Source organism: Leucoraja erinacea, chromosome 3 (genome assembly GCF_028641065.1).
Source record: "Leucoraja erinacea ecotype New England chromosome 3, Leri_hhj_1, whole genome shotgun sequence".
In the NCBI taxonomy this organism is placed as follows: domain Eukaryota; kingdom Metazoa; phylum Chordata; class Chondrichthyes; order Rajiformes; family Rajidae; genus Leucoraja; species Leucoraja erinaceus.
The window spans coordinates 23,030,108-23,053,757 of record NC_073379.1 but is presented as its reverse complement, the minus strand read 5'-3'; the positions used below and the strand labels follow the sequence as shown (position 1 = coordinate 23,053,757).

Here is a 23,650-nt window from a genome sequence, read left to right as displayed (position 1 = left end):
ATTATCATTCTTTTCGCAGAGGTCTTCCGACTTGTGAGATACTTCATCTAAAGTATGAAACATCTTCAGTATTATGTTATTTACATAGTTAATCTCCCTGGGGCTTAAGGACAGCTATTTATCATCTCCACAGGATGGCACAGTGCACAGCTGGTAGAGTTGCTGACTTACAGCACCAGAGACCCAGGTTGGATCCTGAAGTCTGGTGCCGTCTGTGTGGAGTTTGCATGTTCTCCCTGTGGGTTTCCTCCGAATTTGTCCCACATCCTAAAGATGGTGTCTGTAAATTACCCCAAGGGGATAGGGAGTGGATGACTAAGTGGGGTGACATAGAACTAGTGTGAAGGTAGACACTTCTTCTTTCGTGTGGCGTGCACAGCTTAAAGTTGTAGGACAACTTGTTCTATTTGATCTTCTGTTTGTGCACGTCGAGTTGATTGCATTAGTCGAAACAGGGCGGACCATGTGAAGGTTGTAAGCTCCCACCCCAAGGTAGACACGAAATGCTGGAGTAACTCAGTGGGACAGGCAGCATCTCTGGAGGGACGGAATGAGTGTCGTTTCAGGTGGAGACCCTTCTTCAGACTGTTGGAAGCATGCAATACTGTTCCTCCAATTTGTATTTGGCCTCACTCTGACAATAGAGGAGGCCTAGGACAGAAAGGTCAGTGTGGGAATGGGAAGGGGAATTAAAGTGTTTGACAACCGGGAGATCAGGTTGGTCCAAGCGGACTGAGCGAAGGTGTTCAGCAAAACGGTTGCCCAGTCTACATTTGGTCTCGCAGGTGTATAAGAGCCTTGAACAATGGATACAGTAGATGAGGTTGGAGGAGGTGCAAGTGAACCTCTGCCTAACCAGAAAGGACTGTCAGGGTCCCTGGACAGAGTTGAGAGAGGAGGTATAAGGACAGGTGTTGCATCTCCTGCAGTTGCATGAGAAGGTACCTGGGGAGAGTGTGGTTTTGGTGGCCAGGGAGTTGCGGAGGGAATGGTTTCTGCAAAAAGCGGAAAGGGGTTGAGATGGGAAGTTGTGGCTGGTGGTGGGATGCCGTTGGTGAAAATGTCGGAGGATTATGTGTTGTATGCGACGGCTGATGGGGTGAAAGGTAAGGACTAGGAAGACATCTTGGATGCCCTGGTATGGAACATCCCATCTTGGGCGCAGATGCGGTGTAGATGGAGGAATTAAAAAGGAATAAGTGATTGGCCACAATGTCTGAACCGAACACAATGTCAACTTAAAGTAATGTCCTCTGTTGGCAGGTGATTCATATCCCCCCCCCCCCCCCCATTTACGGCTTATCCATTAGCCTACCTATAAGCCACTTGAACGTCATTATTGTATCTGCCTCCATCACCAGTCCTGGAAAGCCCGTTCCAGGCCACCACCACTGTGTAAAAAAAACTGCCCAGCACATCTCCTTTACATTTTCCCTCTCTGACCATAAAGCTGTGCCATCTACTCTTTGACACAAATAAAATGGCTTGAATAGTTCATTACCTTCTGGCTCTGGGCTGTCCTGAGGTACATCTGGTTTCATGTAGTCATCTTCATCTTCCTCATCATCTTCTTCTGCATAATCTGGAAGAGGACAATAACACCGGTAAGAATGTATTAGAGTAGGCAGCATCCCGCCAAACCTTTCCTACCCATGTACTAAGTGACTTTTGAAAGTCGTCATTGTATCTGGCCCTACCACTCCCTCTAGCAGCTTGTTCCATAAACCCACCACTGTCCGTGCAAAAATTCTGTCCCTCTGGTCCCCTCTTAAATCTTTTTATAAGGGGTAAGGCGTTTAGAACGGAGATGAGGAAACACTTTTTTCGCACAGAGAGTTGTGAGTCTGTGGAATTCTCTGCCTCCCAGGGCAGTGGAGGCTGGTTCTCTGGATACTTTCAAGAGAGAGCTAGATAGGGCTCTTAGATAGCAGAGTCAGGGGATATGGGGAGAAGGCAGGAACGGGGTACTGATTGTGGATGATCAGCCATGATCACATTAAATGGCGGTGCTGGCTCAAAGGGCCGAATGGCCTACTGCTGAACCTATTGTCTGTTTCCCCACTCATTTTAAAACTATGCATCTAGTTTTAGACTCCTTTACTCTGGGGAAAGGACTGGATATTCACTTTCTTTATGCCACTCATGATTTTATAAACCTTTATCACGTCATGCGTCAACCTCCTATGCTCCAGGTTAAAGAGACCCAGTCTAACCTTAGAATCCAAACCTGTCAGACTACATTCTTGAGTTTGCACTATTATGGTCTTATCCAGTATTACTGGAATCACATTGTGTTACCAATGATTGTATATTTATGTTCTGGTCGCCAGATTACAGGAAGGATGTGGAGAGGTCGGTTCAAGAATCTGATGGTTTGAGGAAAGTAGCTGTTGAATTCTATAATAGATAAATCAGTGGAAAAAAGCAGTAGAGTTGCTGCCTTACAGCACCAGAGACCCAGGATTTATCCTGACCCTCTGTCTATCAGGTGCTATGTGTACGGAATTTGTGACCATGTGGGTTTCCTCTGGGTGCTCTGGTTTCCACCCACGTTCCAAAGACAGCCAGATTTGTCGGTTAATTGGCTTTTGTAAAGTGTTTATGATAGAACTAGTGAACAGGTGATCGCTGGTGAGCGTGGACTCAGTGGGCTGAAGGGCCTGTTTTCACACTGTATCTCTAAACTAAACCAAATTAATCTAAACCTGTGGGCCGAAGAGCCTGTTCTTGTGCTGCCGTGTTCCATGTTCTGTGTATCTTGTTGTATTAAGAGGTTGCAAAGATGTAGCAAGCAAGAATTTAATTTATCCATTCTCAGTACATATGACAATTAAACACTCTCAAACTCAAAGGAAATGAAAATATGAATGACTTGCCTCCAGCTTCTGACTCCAGAGAATTGTACTTTATTTGGACAGGTCGTTCAACTGCGCCGTAAAAATTCTCTGTGTCACTGTTGTCGCTGAGAAGAAAACAAATGGATCGGATGAAATGTTCTGATGAAACCTTGACTGTTTCTTTCTCCATTATCCACAGCCTGACCTGCAGAATATTTCCATAGTTTCCATGTTTATGTGGAGGGTCACTGAACCTCCATCAGTTGCCCCATTCCTGTATCAGCTACAGTGCCGCCAGCAATATCCTGGCCTCAAAGACGCAAAGAAGTAGGTGCTCGAATCTTGAGGAAAACACAAAGTGCTGGAGGAACTCAGCGGGTCAGGCAGCATCTATGGAGGGAATGGACAGGCGAGGTTTCGGGTCAGGACCGGTCCCGGAAGGATGGTGGGCAAATGGGAAGGGATGGGGGAGGCACTTGGTTAACAAGATAGGCAATGGACAGATGGGGTCTTTGGTGAAGGGGAACAAAACTGGGTAATAATGAGCAGTGGCTGGGGTCCTAACCCAAAACATTGCCTGTCCATTTCCCTCCACAGATGCTGCCTGACCTGCTAGAGTTTAGTTTAGTTTAGAGATATAATGTAGAAACGGGCACTTTGGCCCACCGAGTCTGCCCATACCAGCAATCACCTCAATGGTCCGCTATAACCCAGTACAATGGTGACCAGCAATAACCCCGTACACTAGCACTATCCTACACACTAGAGACAATTAAACTGCAAATCGACAAGCCTTTGGAGCATGGGAGGAAACCGGAGCACCCGGAGAGAACCCACGGCGTCAAATGGAGAACGTACAAACTCTGCACAGACAACACCCGTAGTCGGGATCGAACCCGTGTCTGTGATGCTGTAAGGCGACAACTCTACCACTGCGCCACTGTGCCACCCCTGAAGTTAGTCCAGCACTCAATAGTCCAACAGCTCACCTTTACAGAGGGAGATTTGCCAACCCATTAAATGAGAGAGCTGGACATGACACCCAAGCTTTATTTACTCTCAGACCCAGCTGCCAGTTGGCCATTTGTATGGTCAACTAGTGACTAGAATCAGAATGTTATCAGGAGGTGAAATAGCAGGAGGGGGATGGGGCCAACCAGCCGATCAAGCCTCCTGCGCCATTCACAGCCGACTCAATCATGGCCTCAACTCCACTCTTCCATAATCTCTTCAGTCTCTCGTGATTATAACATCCATCAGCCTCCTCTTTGAACATATTCAACCACCTGGCCTTCCTGACTCTGCGGTAGAAGATTCATAACTTTAAGCTGAAAGGGACTAAGTTTAACGGAGGTACAAAAAAAGATACAAAGTATTGAAGTGACTCAACAGGTCAGACAACATTCTTGGAGAACATGGATCGGTGACATTTCAAGTTGGAACCCTACTTCAATCTAGTCCCATTTGCCCACATTTGGACCAAATCCCTCTAAACCTTTCCTATCCATGTCCCTGACCAAATGTCGTCATTTTACCCACCTGAACCACTTCCTCTGGCAGCTCGTTCCATACACCCATCATCCTCGGTGCAATATAATATAGTCATAACACATTATGTGCCTCTATAAAAGTCAACATTTCTCTACAACCTAAATTAAAAATTCATCGCAATGGTACCTCAGATTTCCTAGCGACTCCACTTTCTCGTGGTAACAGTCAATTTCTTCTCGCAAACACTTCATCCACTTCTGAAAGGAAGAGCAATACATGATGAACAGATCTGTTTGCTTTTACAAATAGACATTGAACTGTCTTGGGGTAATAAGAAATGTTTAAGAAGGAACTGCAGATATTGGAAAAATTGAAGGAAGACAAAAAATGCTGAAGAAACTCAGCGGGTGAAGCAGCATCTATGGAGAGAAGGAATGGGCGTCTTTTCGGGTCGAGACCCTTCTTCAGACTGATGTCGGGGGAGGGGGGGCGGGAAAACGAAAGGAAGAGATGGCGACAGTAGGCTTGTGGGAGAGCTGGAAAGTGAAGGGGAAGGAGGGAGAAAGCAAGGACTATCTGAAATTGGAGGTCAATGTTCATACCGCTGGGTTGTAAACTACCCAAGCGAAATATGAGGTGTTGTTCCTCCAATTTGTGGTGGGGCTCACTGTGGCCATGGAGGTCATTGGAGCTTTGGTGTGTAGGCAATGAGGTGGAAAATACTGGTCCATACTGATGTACAGACAGCAAATTGTATTTTCAGTCTAAAAAAAATGGAACCAGAATTAAATAAGCGAAAATAACAATAGAGTTTTTTTTTCCAAAGTAAGTTTTCTTTACATTTTGGAACACGTTCAATGTAAGCAGCAGGATTTTCAAGAATTTGTTGACATTAAATCAGGACAGAGGTCATACTGAGTGCTTGCAGTAACCTGAATGCCCAGAAATGAAGGCGGCTGCAGAAAGTGGTGGACATTGCCCAGCCCATCACCGGTACTGACCTCCACACCATCAAAGGGATCGACAGCAAGCGCCGCCTCATGAATGCATCAATAGACCCACACCACCCTGGCCATGCTCTCATCTCTCCACTACCAATGAACTTACAGGAGTCTGAGAAACCCTGACCTCCAGGCTCAAGAACAGCTTCTCCCCATTAACCATCAGGCTCATGAACACTGCACAACACTAACCACAACCTCAGCAACTAGAATCTACTGGGAACTTTGGTTATGATGATACTTTGTCACATGTACCTATACTAATGCAACAAACTCCACAGTCCTTTGTGCAACCAAAGACATTCCAAATAATTTCATAGTGGAGATTAGTGTTGTGTGGTGTTCAAGAATCTGGTTATTTATCTGTGTGTTATCGCATTAATGAGCCTTTAAAGCTGCAGCACGTACAAATTTGTGTAGGAACTGCAGATGCTGGTTTACACCGAAGATAGATGCTAAATGCTGGAGCAACTCAGCAGGACAGGCAGCATCTCCAGAGAGAAGGAAAGCAATATACATTTTGGTTTGAGACCCTTCTTCTGAGGTTCTGGGCATATTTGTGATGTAACACTGGCTTCACCTTTCTCTCCTCCTCACACGCTGCGGAGAAGTACCAGGTTCGGTGTTTCTTGTTCACGTGAATGATTTTGAAGGGGAACACATTGTTTGATGTTGTTTCCTCTGTTGACCTCATAACCCTGAGAGAAAGAAAGAATTGTAAAGTCAGGCTTGTTTGCAGAATTTCACACGTCAAAAAACGGTAGAGAAATCAGCTGGAGATGTGTGTGGTGAATGTGCAGCTTACGCGATAGTTATTATTTACTAATTAATAATGGCAGTATCTTTGCCAGAGGAAGCTGTAGAAGAGGATACCATTTCAACTTTCTAAAGGCATGTGTTGCGGGACCAGGCATTGGCTGGTCAGTGGTGGAAAGTCAACGGTTTCAGGTTCCTGGGCGTACACACCACTGATGATCTATCCTGAGCCCAAGACATTGTTGTAATCACAAAGATAGTTCACCAATAGTCTTACTTCCTCAGAAGTTTGAGGGATGGGTGGCTCGACCCACGTCGCAGCGGCCTCTGCAGTCTGTCTGTCTTTTTTTATTTTCGTTGTCCCGTTGAGTGTAGTTTATAGTGTTTTTTTAACTGGGTATGTGTTGGGGGCGGGGTGGGGGAAACTTTAAAATCTCTTCCCTATACGAGGGGCCCGACCTTTTCTCTGTCGGGTCTCCGTTGTCGTTGGGGCCAAGCACCGTGGAGCGGCCTCCAACCGGAACGACCCGGGGGCTCCAGTCGCGGAGCCTGCGGCCTGCTGGTCGAGTTCGGAACGGGAGGAGCTGTGGTGGCGCGCTGCTGTGGCCCGACCCTGGAGATTTGGAGACTCCAGCCGTAGGTAACATCGGGAGCTCGCGGGTCCCTGGTGGGAGACCGCTTTTCAACTCCGCAACAGCAACTTCTCCCGCCCGAGTTGCGGGGTTGAAAATGACCTGGAGCGGGGCCTTACATCGCCCGACGCGGCTTTAATGGCCGCGGGGACTTGCTGGCGCCGGCCGGGGACTCCAATATCAAGACCCAGAGCACGGCCTTGCATCGCCCGGCGCGGCCTTAATGGCCGGGGGACTTATTTACCATCGCCCGCCGGGGGCTTTGACTTTGACATCAGGAGGAGAATGGGGAGAGCAGGGGGAGAGATAAGACTTTGCCTTCATCACAGTGAGGAGGAGATTCACTGTGATGGATGTTTGTGTAAATTGTGCTGTGTCTTGGTTCTTTTCTTGTTGTATGACTGCAGAAACCAAATTTCATTTTAACTTCAACGAGGTTCAAATGACAACAAATAAATTGTATTGTATTGTATTGTGATTCAGCACGTCGCCATATTTTCTACCAAACTTCATGGTCTAATTCCACATCATAAGTTGTCAATTATTGTATATTTATTTTTTTGTTGGTATTATTGTTTCTAATGTACCTGTGAGGCTGCAGCAAATAAGAATTTAATTGTCCCAGTACATCTACAAATACACACTCTTGCCTCTTGACCATATGTGATTGACTCATAATTGTTCTTTGAAGATTCTGATTCAGCCCTTTGATTTCCGGGAAACGTGAAATGAAAAGGAAGTGTGCTGACCTCAAGTTTAAAGCTTTAAAAGCTCTGTCGTCCAATACCATTTAACTTCTGGTTCTTCTCCACAAAACATTCCCCTTGGATCTTGCTCATCCAGGATCATCAATACTAATATCATCAATATTAAATAAGTGCAGGGGTAGGCCATTCGGCCCTTCGAGCCAGCACCACCATTCAATGTGAATGTAGGTGCTGGCTCGAATGGCCTACTCCTGCACCTATTGTCTATTGTCCATTGTCTATTGTCTAAGGAATAAAGTCCTAGCCTACAAAACTTCTCCCTATAGCTCAGGCACCTCGAGTCCTGACAACTTTCTCATGAATCTACTTCGCCTCAGATCCAGAGTCGAAACTCTGCAAGGATTCTGCATGCGATCACATCCTGTTTCTGCACAAGTGGATGCAGCGCAGCCTCCGGTAGCCTCCAGCTCGTAACCACACACATGCAGATTCTCCGAAAAGAGGCGCCTTTGCATAGTTCCACTGTCCGTGACCGCGGCCCACTTGCTAAAATAAACCAGGCGCCTCATTTCAGATATCCACCGCTTGTGACCTTTACAACCAAATGTACAACAGGGTGAGATGAAGGGGGAACCGGCCAGTGTGGCATAAGCACCCAGCCGCACAGGCCATGTTTCAGCCGCACTTGCACTAACTCAAGATTAACCACTGAATGGAAAGGTTCGAGGACCAGCGGGCAACGTGTATACATGTTTTATCTGCACCAGAATTGGGTGAAAAAATTTTTCCTCATCTCCATTCTAAATGGCCTACCACATATTCTTAAGCTGTGGCCCCTGGTTCTGCGCTTCCCCAACATTGGGAACATGTTTCCTGCCTCTAGCTTGTCCAATCTCTTAATAATCTAATATGTTTCAATAGGATACCCTCTCATCATAAATTCCACAAGCCCAGTCACTCCATTCTTTCAACATATGACAGTCCCGCCATCCCAGGAATTAACCTCATGCCCAGTGCAATAGGCCCATCGACATTTACACAGTCACCAGTAGATGCCAATTCATGGTGTCTAAAGTGCAGGGTACCCCTAAACCAAGGAGGTACAAAGGTCGTGAGGAGGTGAGAGGTGGGGGGGGGGGGGGGGGGGGGGGGGGGGGGGGGGGGGGGGGGGTGGTAAATGACTGTTTATGGCAATTATGGTCACCTATCTACAGGATGTCATTAAGTTGGATCGGGTGCAGAAGAGATTCACCAGGACGTTACCTGAACATGCAGGCTTGGACATCTGGGACATCTCATGCCTAGTGCAAAGAGGATGGACAGGCTGGGACATCTTTTCTTTGGAGTGCATACAGAGCCAGGTACAGGGCTGCCAACATTGGGTGAGAGTTGGGAGTGCCCCCCCTCCCACAGTAGGGAGCTTTTGCATTTTTCAGCTTGAAATTGTGCAATCTGGTGCATACTGTAGTGAGTCTTTTAACTTACACTTGAATGCAACATTTATGCTTCAAATTGGATTAAGTATGAATAAGGTTAGGCTAAATTAAATTCCTAATTACATTCCACAGTAGAGCCAGGCTCTGATCAACAGGTGCATCACACGAATGACCTTAGTATATTCATGTACGGAAATCAGATTATAATTCATGCTGTTATGCACATATATAGAGAAACAAAAACATAGAAACAAGGCAAGAGGGGGCTGTCTCTGTTTTAGGAACAGTTTCAGCAAACAGACTGGAGTCTGTTTGCCACCCAGGCCACCTTTAAGTCCCAAGTGGACGTCAACTCATACACCTCAACCGTTTTGGACTATATAAAATTCTGCACTGACAACGTCACTACCCACAAAGAGATAAAGACCTTCCCTAACCAGAAGCCGTGGATGAGCAGGGAGGTCAGACTCCTGCTGAAGGCTCGCGATGCCGCTTTCAGATCTGGCAACGCTGAGGGATACAGCTCATCCAGGGCCAATCTGAAAAAGTGAATTAGGAATGCTAAACTCAATCACAAACCGCGGATTGAGGAGCATTTCCAAAACAACTCCGACCCCAGGCGCATGTGGCAAGGAATCAAATCCATTGCTGATTACCATAAAGTTAACACCACCCCCCCAGACAACGCCTCCCTTCCTGACGAGCTAAACCATTTCTATGCTCGCTTTGACCAGGACAACAAAACTCCAGCCATCAAAGTTGCTCCACCCCCGAATGAAGTCAAAGTCAAAGTCAAAGTAAACTTTATTGTCAATTCAATTATGCAACAGTAGTTACACAGAGGATCAAAATTACGTTTCCCCATACTCCAAATGTGCAAGTAATATTAAAAACACAGACAGACAACATACCAATAAAAATAGACAATAGACATACATTATTTAAAATATTAAAATATTCAGTATGCCAAAATGTAGCAAAATCTTTGAGGTATTTTAAAAAGGGTGCAACCCCTCAGAATGAACAACCCCTCAGTCTCTCCACCTCTGCTGTACAAGATGCACTGAGCAAGGTGAATGAGCACAAAGCTGCCGGCCCCGATGGCATCCCCGGTCGGGTGCTCAGGGCATGTGCTGGACAACTATCCCTGGTCTTCACTGACATTTTCAATCTGTCACTGGCCCAGGGTGTTGTCCCCACTTGCCTCAAGACATCAACCATTGTGCCAGTGCCCAAACAATCAGCTACAGGGAGTCTCAACGACTTCCGCCCAGTGGCACTCACCCCTGTCATTGCTAAGTGCTTTGAGCGGCTGATCTTGGCTCACCTCAAAGCCTGCCTCCCCCCCACACTGGACCCCCATCAGTTTGCCTACCGGACCAACAGATCTACAGAGGACGCCATATCGACGGCCCTACACTCTGCCCTGACCCACCTGGACAGCAATAACACCTACATCAGGTTGCTGTTCATTGATTTCAGCTCTGCCTTTAGCACTCTCATCCCTGCCAGCTTGATCACCAAACTCAGCGGACTTCGCATCTCCACCTCCCTCTGCAATTGGACACTGGATTTCCTCACCAACAGACCACAGTCTGTTAGGGTCAACAACCTCACCTCCTCCACTATAACACTGAACACCGGAGTGCCACAGGGCTGTGTAGCTCAGCCCTCTCCTCTACTCCCTCTTCACCCATGACTGCATCCCTAAGAATGGCTCCAACGCCATCATTAAATTTGCCGACGACACCATGGTGGTAGGTCTGATCAGTGACAACGACAACGACGAGACAGCCTACAGGGATGAGGTCCAGCACCTGACCGCCTGGTGTGCCAACAATAACCTCGTCCTCAACTCCAAGAAGACGAAGGAAGTTATTGTTGACTTCAGGAAGAAAAGAGGAGGCAGTCATACACCCCCATCCATATAAACAGGACTGAAGTGGAGCGCGTCTCCAACTACAAATTCCTCGGGGTATTTCATTACAAATACCTTTAGTCAATGGTGGCGAGACCACACTTGGGAATATTGTTCACCCAGCTACAGGAAAGATGTCATTAAGTTACAAAGGGTGGACATGTGCTTCACCAGTATATTACCTGAATTATTGGACTTGGGTTACAGGGAGAGGTTAGATAGGCTGGGATTTTTTTCCTTTGGATCGTAGCAGACTGGGGGGTGGTGACCTTATTGCAGTGTGCAAGATCATGAGGGACATGAATAAAGTGAAAGCTCACAGTGTTTTTACCTGGGTAGAGGATTCGAAAACTAGAGGGCGTAGGCTTAAGCTGAGTGGGGAGAGTTTCAGGGGCAACTTTTTCACTCAAGTAGTCCATATAGAGTCATACAGCATGGAATAAGGCCCTTTGGCCCAACTTGCCCACACCGACCAACAAGCATCATCTACCTGCATGTCCCGTCTGCCTGCATTTGGCCCATATCCCTCTAAACCTATCCTGTGCATGTGCCTGTCTAAAAGCATCTTGAACGTTGCGATAGTACCTGCCTCAACTACCTCCTCCAGCAGCTAGTTCCATACATCCTTCACCCTTTTTGTGAAAACATTACCCCTCAGGTTCCCATTAAATCTTGCCCCCCCCCCCCCCCCCCCTCAACGGAAGCTATGGTGCTCAATTTCCCCTTCTCTGGGCAAAAGACTGTGCGTTTACTGGATCTTTTCCTCTCATGATTTTGTACCCCTCATCCTCCTGCGTTCCAAGGCATAAAATCCTAGCCTGCTCAACCCAGCTCTTCTCTTGTTTAGAAGTGGATACAATACAACTTTTAAAAGACATCTGAACAGATATATGGATAGGAAGAGTTTAGATGGCTCTGGGCCAAATGCAGGTAAATGGGACTCGTTCAGAACGTCAACTTGGTCAGAATGAATAAGATGGGCTGAAGGGCCCGTTTCTGTGCTGTGAAGACCTATGACACTGGCAGAGTAGTGTGGGTTACACAGCTCACATAGGTAGAGGATATATGAGATGTCTGAAGTAAAACGGAAGAACCAAAAATAAATCAGAGGTTGCATTGCGGGGGAGGCAGCGGGCGCGGATTCCACTGGGTCCTAGTGCCGCTGCCTTCCAGTGCAATACATCAAAAAAACACTAGGCCCAACCAGCACGTTATCTGATTCAACCTGTCCACACAAGCTGGAAGAGCAAGCAAGGAAAATTGTATGAGCAGGACACAAGGAGCTGCAGACGCTAGAAATGCCTAATGCCAGAGTGCATCACTTTCAGGGGAGAGGGGAAAACTGTAAAGGAGGTTTACAAGCCAAGTTTTTTTTTTAAACACTGCATTGGGTGACTGGAGCACACTGCCAGAGGGGGCGGTAAACGAAGATGCAACAGTTGTGTTTTAGAACCATTTAGACACACACGTGAACAGGCAAGAAATGGTGGGATAAGGGTTGAAAAAGGTCCGGAGAAGATTTACGAGGATGTTGCCAGGACTCGAGTGCCGGGTCTATAGGGAGAGGTCAAGCAGGCTCGGACTTTATTCCCTGGAATACAAAAGGATGAGGGGTGATCTTGTAGAGGTGTATAAGATCATGTGAGGAATAGATAAGGTGAATGCACCGTCTTGACACAGAGCACAGTCTTTTACACAGAGTAGGGGAAATGAAGAACCAGAGGGCATGGCTGGAGGTGAGGGGGGAAAGATTTAATAGGAGCCTGAGGGGCAATTTATTTTTACACGAAGGGTGGTCGGTGTATGGCATGAGCTGCCAGAGGAGGTAGTTGAGGCAGGCACCATCAAAATGTTTAAAAAACATTTGGACAGGTATATGGGTAGGACAGGTTTAGAGGGATATATGGGCCAAATGCAGGCAGGTGGTAGTAGTATAGATGGGGCATGTTGGTCACCGTGGGCAGGTTGGGCTGAAGGGCCATTTTCAACGCAGTGTAAATATGATTCTATGACTTCAGGCAGACGTGCAGTTTAAAATGGCATCATGGTCACATAGATATCATAAGCCAAAGAGCCTATTTTTGTGTGGTACAATCATGTTCTGCTATCTACAAGGCTAGGTACTCAGAGGTACTGATAAATGGGATTAATCGCTTATCTTATTTTGGACTGGTGCGAACATGATGTATTGAATAAACCCCCCATCCTCTCCTCCGACATAACTTTCGGCGCTGAAAGATGATTGCACTGAAACACCAACTCTGCTGCTCTGTCTCGCTGGGCGTTTCTGGATCTGCTCAGTATATCTAGCGTTTTCTGTTTTTAGCACAAAAATGAGAAACCACTAAAAATAGACATGCAGTTTAATAAAACCATAAACAGCTCAAACCAAACCTGTCGACCCAAACAGGGTGTACTAACAGTAAAAACAAGGAATTGCAGGTGCTGGTTTACAGAAATAAGGATATAAAGTGCTGGAGTAATTCAGTGGGTCAGGCAGCATCTCTGGAGAACATGGATTGAGTCTGAAGAAAGGTCCCGATCCAATGTTCACCAGAGATGCTGCCTGATCTGCTGAGTTACTCCTGTCAGGGTTCACTACTGGAAGGGCCAGACATAATGATACAGCACGGAAACAGGCCCTTTGGCCCATCAGATACCTGGCAGCCCATCATCCACCCAGTTACACCAATCTTATTTTATTTTAAATTCTCCCTCATTCCCATCAACTCTCCCTGCACCTGCCTCCAGATTCTACCACTCATCCACAGCAAAGCCCTGGTATCCCGCAATCTGTCAATCCGGAAATCCCGATGTTGGCTCCTGGCAAACCAGGCAATGTCACACTCCTCCCTCCCCCTCACTGGGGGCACGGTTCCTGTGCTCCCTCCCCCTCACTGGAGCCCCAGTTCCTGCATTCTGACACTAACTGGGGCCCCAGTTTCCCTGCAACTTTCAACTCACTAGGGCCATAGTTTGCCTGCTCACTTTCCAATTCACCAGGACCACAGGGCCTGCACTACTTTCCCTCTCTCTCTGGCCTTTTTAAAATAGGTTATTGGGGCAGAAGTAGGCCATTCGGCTCTTCGAATCTACTCAGGAATTCCATCATGGCTGATCTATCTCTTCCTCTCAAATCCATTCCCGTGTCTTCTCCCCTTAAACCTTGACACCCTTACCAATCAAGTATTTGTCAATTTCTGCCATACAGTAAACACCCATGGCATAACGGTAGAGTTGCTACCTTACAGCATCAGAGACTCGGTTTGTACAGAGTTTGTACATTCTCCCTGTGACCTGCGTAGGTTTTCTCTAGGAAGCTCTGGTTTGCTCCCACAGACGTACCGGTTTGTGGGCTATTTGGCTTGTATAAATGTAAATTGTCCCAAGGATAGTATTATGCCCCTGTCCTACTTAGGAAACCTGAACGGAAACCGCTGGAGACTTTGCGCCCCACCCAAAGTTTCCGTGCGGTTCCCGGAGGTTGCAGGTGGTTGCCGGAGGTTGCAGGTAGTGGAAGCAGGTAGGGAGACTGACAAAAACCTCCGGGAACCTTCAGGATGTGGCCGATTATCCATCCAGGGGAAACCCTCACAGCAAAGGGAATCTCCCCAGCCGAGGGATGCAGCGTGAAGTGTAAATGGAGTCAATGGACAGGAGGTTGGTTTGTGTGATGGTCTGTGCTGCATCCAAAACTCTCTTACCTACTGACAATTACTTGCATGGATCTTAATTGTCAATTGCATTGTGTTAGGTCTAGAGTGACATGTAGAGTGTCTCCAGACTGGATAAGGGATGGTGGATGACCTTTCCTGAAAGTGTCAACGAGTCAGATGGGTGCTCACAACAACCAGGTATGCTCCTTCTTTGTCTTTCCTGTGGCGTGCACAGCCTAAAGTTGTTGGACAACTTGTTCTATTTGATCTTCCATTTGTGCACGTTGTGTTGGTTGCATTAGTTGAAACAGGGTGGACCACAGGAAGGTTGCAATCTTCCACCTACACCAGGTATGCTCTCACACCATTGCTGAGCTCACATTAAATTGTTACTTGAACTTAGACGTTACGAAGTTGGATAGCTTTCATTGGAGTGTTGGAACTTAATAGCCCTGTCCCACTGTACGAGTTCATTCAAGAGTTCTCCCGAGTTTACCCTGATTCGAACTCGGAGATTTACGGTAATGGCCGCTCGCAGGTACTCGGGGCTCTCGTGGACAATTTTCAAAGTTGAAAATTTTTCACGAGTGTTCCCGAGCTACCGTGTTTCCCGAGTACCTGCCGTTAGCGTTACGAGCCGCTAAGAGACGACCCCGAGCTCCGACGTAACCGCTACGTTCATTCTCCATGCTTACCACTTACTACTTCAAGATGGCAGACTGCAGGAGTGGGGCGCCGTTCTGTATGGCTGCTCCGCCTGCAGTCCGTCCTTTCACCCTTTTTTATTTTTATTTTTAGTCCTGTTACTACAAAATGTTTGTTGGAGGTCTTCTTTTATGTGGTGGGTGGGGGGAGGGGAAGGGGGAATCTTTTCCTGGTCCCTACCTGGTCGGAGAGGCGGTTTCCCTCCGAGCTGCTTCTTCGCCCCTTCCTCGCGGCCTACCATCAGACTGTTGCAGCGTTTCCTGTCGGGATCGGCCGGGACTACAGCTTCGGCGGCGGTGCAGCGCTGGGCCACCAACACGGAGTGGGTGATGCCTTACCGGGTCGCCGTGCGGTAAGCTCCGGAGTACTGTGACCGCCAACCAACATCCGAGGAGCTGTGGCTGCGGAGCGTCCAGTCGCAGGCGGCGCTGGATTTAAACACCGCGGAGCCTGGGATTCGAGATCACCAGTCGGAGCTCCAACCAGCGCGGTCTGAAGACTTCGGGTGCCGCGGTCTCCGGGGAGGAAGCGGCCGCTCCAGACATTTCCAAGCTGCCGAGGAGTGTTCACCCGATGCCGGCATTCCAGCTTTCTGGCAAGAGGGCCTGAAAACATCGGACTGGCTGCGGAGGCCACAAATAGGCCCCGACCTCGGGTGATCACAGAGGGAGAGGACTGAACTTTCTGATGCCTTTCCCCACAGTGGAAATGTTTTATTCTGTTGTGGGGGGACGTTTGTGTTGAATTATACAATATGTCGTGGCATTTTTCTTAATTTTAATTTTTCTATGGATGTACGGAAGCTTAATTATTTTTTTCTATGTAAAGCACTTTGGTCTCAACGCGAGTTGATTTAAACGTACTATATAAATAAATTTACTTACTTACTCACTTACCACGAGTTTGATTTTTTATAAAACTCGGGAGAGCTCTTGAATGAACTCGTACAGTGGGACAGGGCTTTTAGGGGAGCCATGATGAAAGTATACGAAATGGTGAGAGGCACAGACAGGGTAGACAGTCAGAACCTTTATGGCAAGGAAATGTCAAAACCTAGAGGCATAGTTTAGATGAGTTTAGTTGCTGCTATCCATCAGCCAGGAACTTACTGATGGATAGCAGCAAGGGTTAGGGATGAATGGCTTACTTCCACTCGTGTACGTTACAATCCTACTTAACAGTCAGAGCCCTATTCCCAGAGCAAAAATATGCACCATTAGAGGGCATAGCTGGAAGGTGAGAGAGGTAAATGATTCTTGTGTTTAAAATGTGCGCTTTCACCCACCTCCACTGTGTGCAGCTTGCACGGACAATGTACAAAGGAGAAGCCACAATCTTGCATCTATTAAAATCAAGCTAACTTTAGAACAAGCTCTTCTTCCTCACCACAACACACAAGCGTCATGGCGGCTCCAAGCAGCGCGGTTTCTGAGAACTAACAAGATGGCGCCCAGGCCTGGCGACTCTCCGCGTGCTGGCCCCAGACGTGGATCTGCCGTCACACATTACGTTCGCTCCATTCTTTTAAACCTCTACTCCAACGGCAGCACGATATGGTACTCCCTTTATCCTGTGTCTGTGCACAGTAGACGGCTTGGTTGTAATCGTGGGTGGTCTTTCCACTGACTGGATCGCGCGCAACAAATAGCTTTTCACTGTACCTCAGTACACGTGACAATAATCATAAACTAACTAATAATCTCCCAGGGTGTTGAGCATAAGAGTCAAGGAAGTCATGCTACAAATTTATAATACTATGTCATGGTGATTCAGGTACTTGTTTAGATGTTTTTTTTAATCTTTCGTCCACGCCGACCATCGATCACCCGTTCACACTAGTTCTCTGTTATCCCACTTTCGCATCCACTCCCTACACGCTGGAGGCAATTTACAGAGGCCGATTAACCTACAAGGTCTTTGGGACATGGGAGAAAACCGAAGCACCCGGAGGAAACCCACACAGTCATAGGGAGAACGTGCAAACTCCACACAGACAGCACTCGAGGTCAAGATCAAACCCGGGTCTCTGGGGCTGTGAGGGAGAAGCTCCACCAGCTGCATTACCGTGTGTTTGACCCCATCTCCAATACCTCTACGAGTGATAAATGAAAGGTTCCAAATAAAATGGCATTTAAAAAAAAAGTTATGCTTTGCATTTACCTTCTTTTATTGGTTTGTGGGTCTTGGTTTTCACTGGTTGGGCCATTGGCAGTCTTCAGTTTCCACCAAAACTCAATCACCTTTTTTCGTTGTTCACAACAAACTCAGTTTTAAAAGTGAGTAAAATGTTCACGGGTATTGTTGCGTTTCAAGCCACATGGAGGCCAGTGTGGGTAAGATGAAGAGGATTCCTTTTTATCATATCTTCATGATTACTGTAACATTACTAAATGCTAACTCCACATTTAATTAATAGCTCACACTATGGAAGGTCCAAACTCAAATAGAAATGTCGGGTTGCATCAACCTGGTTTGGCAACAGGTCTGCCCAAGACTGCAAGAGATTGCAGAGAGTTGTGGATGTAGCCCAGTCCATCATACAGACCAGACTCCCCACCATTGACTCCATCTACACTTCAGCCTGCCTCAGAAAAGCAGCCAGCATAATCAAAGACTTGTCCCATCCCGGTCATTCCTCCTTTTCCTTGCTCCCATCTGGCTGAGAATACAGAAGCTTGAAAGTGCGCACCACAAAGGCCGGGTGAGGAGAAGGACGCTGGTTCATGGGAGGACCAGATGGAGGTTGGTTGCAACGGGCCTTTATGGCCAGCTTCAGCTGGGACTGTCAAAATGGTGCCGAAACTCTTGTATATGGGCTATTTCTATACACTTTGTGCATAATATGGGATTGTGCTTATGGATTGTAATAATTTACTGAACTGTGTTCAAAAAAAGAATTTCACTGAACCTCAGTACATTTGATAATAAAGAAGGGGCAGCACGATGGTGCAGCGGTAGAGTTGCTGCCTTACAGCGCCAGAGACCCGAGTTCCATCCTGACTGTTGGGAGCTGTCTGTATGGAGTTTGTACGTTCTCCCTGTGACCTGGTTGCCTCCACATTCCAACTTACTTCGATAAAATTGTAAATTGCCCCTCGTGTGTAGGACAGTGTTAGTGTGCTGGGATCGCTAGTCAGTGTGGACTCGGTGGGCCGAAGGGCCTGTTTCCGTGCTGTATCTCTAAACCAAACCATTGAACTTTAGCTTCCGAGGCCACTATCAGCTCTCACTATCAGCAGAACAGCCCAGCAGGTTTCTCCATTCAGTCAGCAACAGGGCACAGGGGCTGGTACACGTTTTAGTTTTGAGATACAGCACGGAAACAGGCCCTTTGGCCCACCAACCAGTGATCCCCGCACATTAACACTATCCTATGCACACTAGCGACAACTTACAATTTATACGAAGCCAATTAGCCTACAAACCTGGACGTCTTTGGAGTGGGTGCAGAGGTGATGCAGCTACTGTTTACTGACCTGTTGTAGCCGTTCAAGGAGAAGGCACCTTGTGGAATGGCAGCAGTGCTGGACTTGAAGTAGTAGATGCAGCCTTTGTGAATGATCACATACCGCAGAGGCCCTGGAATCACACCAAAAACATCAATGTTAGGACAGCATAGGCGGAAGAAAGAAACAAAAACAACACATTTAGTTTAGTTTAGTTTATTATTGTCAAATTTACTGAAGTACAGTGAAAAGCTTTTTGTTGTGTGCTATCCAGACAAAGAAAATACTACATGATTACAATCAAGCCATCCACAGATTAAGGGTAAAAAGTACAACACTTAGATCAAGATATAACATTAAAGTTCTCCCACACTCCAAAGGCATACAGGTTTGTAGGTTAATTGTCCCTAGTGTGTAAGACAGTGCTAGTGTACGGGGTGATCGCTGGTCGGCATGGACCAGAGGGCTGAAGGGCCTGTTTCCACGATGTATCTCTAAAGTCCTCCCATAAGCTTAGGCATAGTCTCGATCTTCCAACCTACTTCATTTGGAGACCAAGCAGTTTTTTAACTGCACTTTGCCTGTAACTGTAAAAGGATATTCTGCACTCTGGTTATTTTCCTCTTTGCACTACCTGTTGTAGGTGCGTATGTCTTGATTGTACCCACGGATAGTATAATTTGACTGATAACGAGCAAACAAAGCTCTTCATTGTATCTCGGCACAAGTGACAAACATAAATCAGTACACGAGTGTATTCAAGTCATGCAGAATATAATGTTGCAGCGACAATGCAGGTTCAGATGTAGCATTTGCATATTAGTGCTCCACAAGGTCTGCCAACTTTGAAAACGTTCTCCTCCTCTCTCCAATGGGAGTTCTGTGACACTCTTTCTGGGGCAAGTTTTATTTTACACAAAGAATAGTGGGGGGCCTGGAACGCACAGCCAGGGTTGGTGGTGGAGGTAGATACGATAGTGGTGTTTAAGAGGCTTTTAGATCAGCCAATGGATATATAAGGAATGGAGGGATATGGATCACATGCAGAGAGAGGAGGATTGTTTAACTGGGCATCATGTTTGGCTCGGACATTTTGGGTTGAAGGGCCTGTTCCTGTGTTGTGTTGTGCTGTTCTATGTTCTGTGTATCGATGGCGGTGACAAACTTACACTTCATGATCTTCCACTGAGAAGCCCCTTTCTTGTGAAGGTAGCCGCACTGGGTGATCCCTCCTGGCATGGTGAGCAGGTTCTGGGCACCAATTGCTCTCATTGGCACCGGCCACTGTTCTTGCCCTCTCACGGCCATGGCACTGAATCAAAACACAAAGCACATTGTGGATCAACAACAGCTCCGAGCAGGATCAAACAATTACCACACACACCACCCCAAACCTCCCCAATGAATGCTGGGTGGCGCAGTGGCAGAGTCGCTGCCTTACAGCGCCAGAGAACCGGTTCGATCCTGACTAAGGGTGCCTTCTGTACGGAGTTTGAACGTTCCCCCTGCGACTGTGTGGGATTCCAAAGACGTGCAGCTTTGTAGGTTATTTGGCTGCTGTAAATTGTCCCTAGTCTGTAGGATAGGTGGGCTGAAGGGCTGTTTTCCACACTGTATCTCTATGAATAAAACCTGATGAGAAAGAGTGATTGAGATTATGTAACCAGGGCGATACAGTTGTGCAGTGGTATAGTTGCTGCTTTACTGCGACAGACACCTGGGTTCGATCCTGACTATGGGTGCTGTACGTACGGAGTTTGCATGTTCTTCCTGTAACCACGTGGGTTTCCTCCCACATCCCAAAGATGTGCGGGTTTGTAGGTTAATTGGCTTCTGTAAATTGTCCCTAATGTGCAAGATAAATAGGGTTGCCAAATGTCACATATTAGCCGGGACATCCCAGCTATATTGGGCTAAATTGGTTTGTCCCATGCGGGACCGCCCTTGTCCCGTATTTGACTGCTACTACCCGGGTCGAGGGGACTGTTGAGTCGGAGCGCCACGTCCGGCCCCGCCTCTCCCGTCCCGACGTTGGAGGAGCAGCACCTCATATTTCGCTTGGGCAGTTTACACACCAGCGGTATGAACATTGACTTCTCTAATTTCAGGTAGTCCTTACATTCTCCTCCCCTTCTCAGCCCTCCCTCAGCCCACTGTCTCCACCTCTTTCTTTCTTCCCCCCCCCCCCCCCCCCCCCCCCCCCCCCCTACCCCCCCCCCCCCCCCCCCCCCCCCCCCCCCCCCCCCATCATCAGTCTAAAGGAGGGTTTCGACCCAAAATGTTGCCCATTTCCTTCGCTCCATAGATGCTGCCTCACCCGCTGAGTTTCTCCAGCATTTTTTGTCTACCCAAAGATAGAACTAGCGTAAGTGTGATCGCTGGTTGGTGTTGACTTGCTGAAGGACCTATTTCCAGGTTGTATCTCAAAAACTAAAACACGACAATAAAGAACCATTGAACTACTGTGATGATGTTATCAGAGTGGTTGGAGAATCTGATTATCCACAAGCTACCTGAAGAGAGTAGCATCCTCTTGTAGCTCTCACATTCCCGTGGGAACGTATCACTCCAGGGCCATTGCTGGTGACGGATATTGTTAGCCGGGCCCATCCCCCTACGCTTTTACACTCACCTGCCTTCAAACCCAAATTATAAAAATATCACTTCCTGCTTCACAGCTGCTGAGGATAGTAGTAGTAGACACGGCAATGGTTTCACACTAAATCACAAACAGCCTGAAGGTTGTCCGATTTGAAGAAACAACTGCTCCTTGCAGTAGGGGAAATATTTAGATGACGCGGGTGCCTTGGTGCAAGTGGAGGTTGTGTTTTCGTGCACATCGTGCTGCCTCGTAGACCTCTTGCACCCATACTGACTGCAGGTCACGCTGCAGCAACTCCATTGAATGAACCAGTGTCTCGGTGGCTGTTGTGTTATGTGAACCTATAATTAATGGCACGATCTAAAGGAAGTTCTAAAGTCATAGGAGCAGAAGTAGGCCAGTCGGACTATCGAGTCTACTCCACCAGTCGTACATGCATGGTTGATCTGTCTTTTCCTCTTAATCCCATTCTCCTGGCTTCTCCCCGCAACCTATCAATCTCTGCCTTAAACATCCACAGTGACTTTGTTTAGTTTAGAGATACAGCACAGGAACAGGCCATCGGCCCACTGAGTGCAGGCCAACCACACACACTAACCGCACACTAACACTATCCTACACACACTAGGGACAATTTACAATTTTACAAAGCCAATTAACCTACAAACCTGTACATCTTTGGAGTGTGGGAGGAAATTGGAACCCCCGGAGAAACCCACGCAGGTCACGGGGAGAACGTACAAACTCCGTACAAACAGCACCCGTAGTCAGGATCGAACCCGGGTCTGGAGCTGTAAGGCAGCAACTCTACCGCTGTGCCACCGTGCCGCCTGGTTGCCACTTGGTTTCCACAGCCATCTTTGGCAATTAATTCCATAGATTCACCACCCTCTGGCTAAGTCATTAACAGAATTAGGGTGCAAGGGTCCAAGTCCATAACTTTCTGAAACTGGCAAGGCACGTAGATAGTGGTAAAGGTTGAGTAGTGCATGCTTGCCTTCGTTGGTCGAGGCTCTGAGTCAGGAAGTCATGGTGCAGCTCTGTAGCACTTTGGTAGGGCCGCATTTGTCATACTGAGTGCAGTTCTGGTCACCCGATTACAGGAAGGACGCAGAGGAGGATTACCAGAATGAAGCTTCGATTAGAGGGTGGGAGTAACTAGGAGAGGTGAGACAGACATGACAGAAGTGTATGAAATTATGAGGCATAGGTTGGGTAGATGGTTGTCCTGACACCATGTTAATAAGTTATCCATCTCCTTCCTGTACTTTGTCTTATCATTCTTCGAGATCCAGTCCAATACAGTGGTGTGATCTGCAAGCGTAGATTGATTTAGAGCAACATTTGGCTGTGAGTGTAGTTGGGGACTGAGAGTGCATCCTGCGGAGCACCAGTGTTGAGCATTATTGTAGAGAGCACTGTCACCCCTCCTCACTTATTGTGGCCGGTGGGTCAGAAAGTCAGAGACCCAGTGGCCGAGGGATGGCTGCTGTACACAGTACTCCAATTAATGGCGAGTTAAAAGCTGTTCCTGAGTCTGGTGGTGAGAGCTTTTAAGATTCTGTACCTCATGCCTGAAAGGAACGGGGAGGAGAATGAATGACAGGGGCAGAACAAATCTTTTCCAAGACAGTGTGAAGTGTAGATGGCGTCAATAGTGGAGATTCTGGTCTGTGGACCGACTGGGCTACATCTACAACTCTCTGTAATTTCTTGCGGTCTTGGGCGGAGATGTTCCCAAAGACAGTATGCATTTTATGGTGCATCTGTAAAAGTCTGCCATGTGTCACTGGAGACATGCTGAATTTCCTCAGCCTCCTCAGGAAGCAGAAGTGTTGGTGTGCCTTCTTGGCTGTTGCATCAATGCATCTGCAGTTCCTTGTCAATCTCTTCCGCCAACTTGATTTTAAGAACACCGGGCGGTCATGGTGGTGCAGCGGTAGAGTTGCTACCTTACAGCAACTGGTGACCCTGATTCAATCCCGACCACGGGTGCTGTCTGCACGGAGTTTGTACGTTCTCCCCGTGATCTGCGTGGGTTTTCTCCTGGGTCTTCGGTTTCCTCCCACATTCCAAAGACATACAGGTATGTAAGTTAATTGGCTTCGTAAATGTAAAAATTGTCCCTAGTGGGTGTAGGATAGTGTTAATGTGCTGGGATCAATAACCACAAGGGCCTGTCTCACTTATGTGATTTTATAGGCGACTGCCAGCGACTGCGACAATGGAATGCACTGAAGTCAACGCCGGCAACAACATACGTCACCTGGCGACAACCTACGACAGCACATATGTCAGTCGCCTAAAATATCGCCTATGTGGGACAGGCCCTCAAGTAATTTACTAATTAACTGCGAACTTGAAACATCATCGTAACTCACAAATGATGGCTGCAGCCTTTCAGATAGTGTCCTGGCTGAGTCCCGCACTATTTGACGATCTTTCCAATCTATCGTGCACGCG

At 47.4% G+C, this 23,650-nt stretch overlaps 1 protein-coding gene across 1 annotated transcript in view; it reads right to left on the bottom strand.

Annotated features, from left to right (window-relative positions):
* The window catches only part of sh3bp2 (SH3-domain binding protein 2), a 63,107-nt gene that overhangs the window by 25,017 nt on the left and 14,440 nt on the right, over positions 1 to 23,650 (bottom strand). Inside the window, exons 2-7 of the mRNA XM_055632274.1 lie at positions 19,755 to 19,897; positions 18,616 to 18,718; positions 5,910 to 6,027; positions 4,515 to 4,585; positions 2,877 to 2,962; positions 1,502 to 1,582 (exon numbers count right to left, since the gene is read on the bottom strand). Of these exons, the coding sequence (XP_055488249.1) occupies positions 1,502 to 1,582; positions 2,877 to 2,962; positions 4,515 to 4,585; positions 5,910 to 6,027; positions 18,616 to 18,718; positions 19,755 to 19,893 (598 nt within the window). The 5' untranslated portion in view covers positions 19,894 to 19,897. The remainder of the gene's footprint in view (positions 1 to 1,501; positions 1,583 to 2,876; positions 2,963 to 4,514; positions 4,586 to 5,909; positions 6,028 to 18,615; positions 18,719 to 19,754; positions 19,898 to 23,650) is intronic.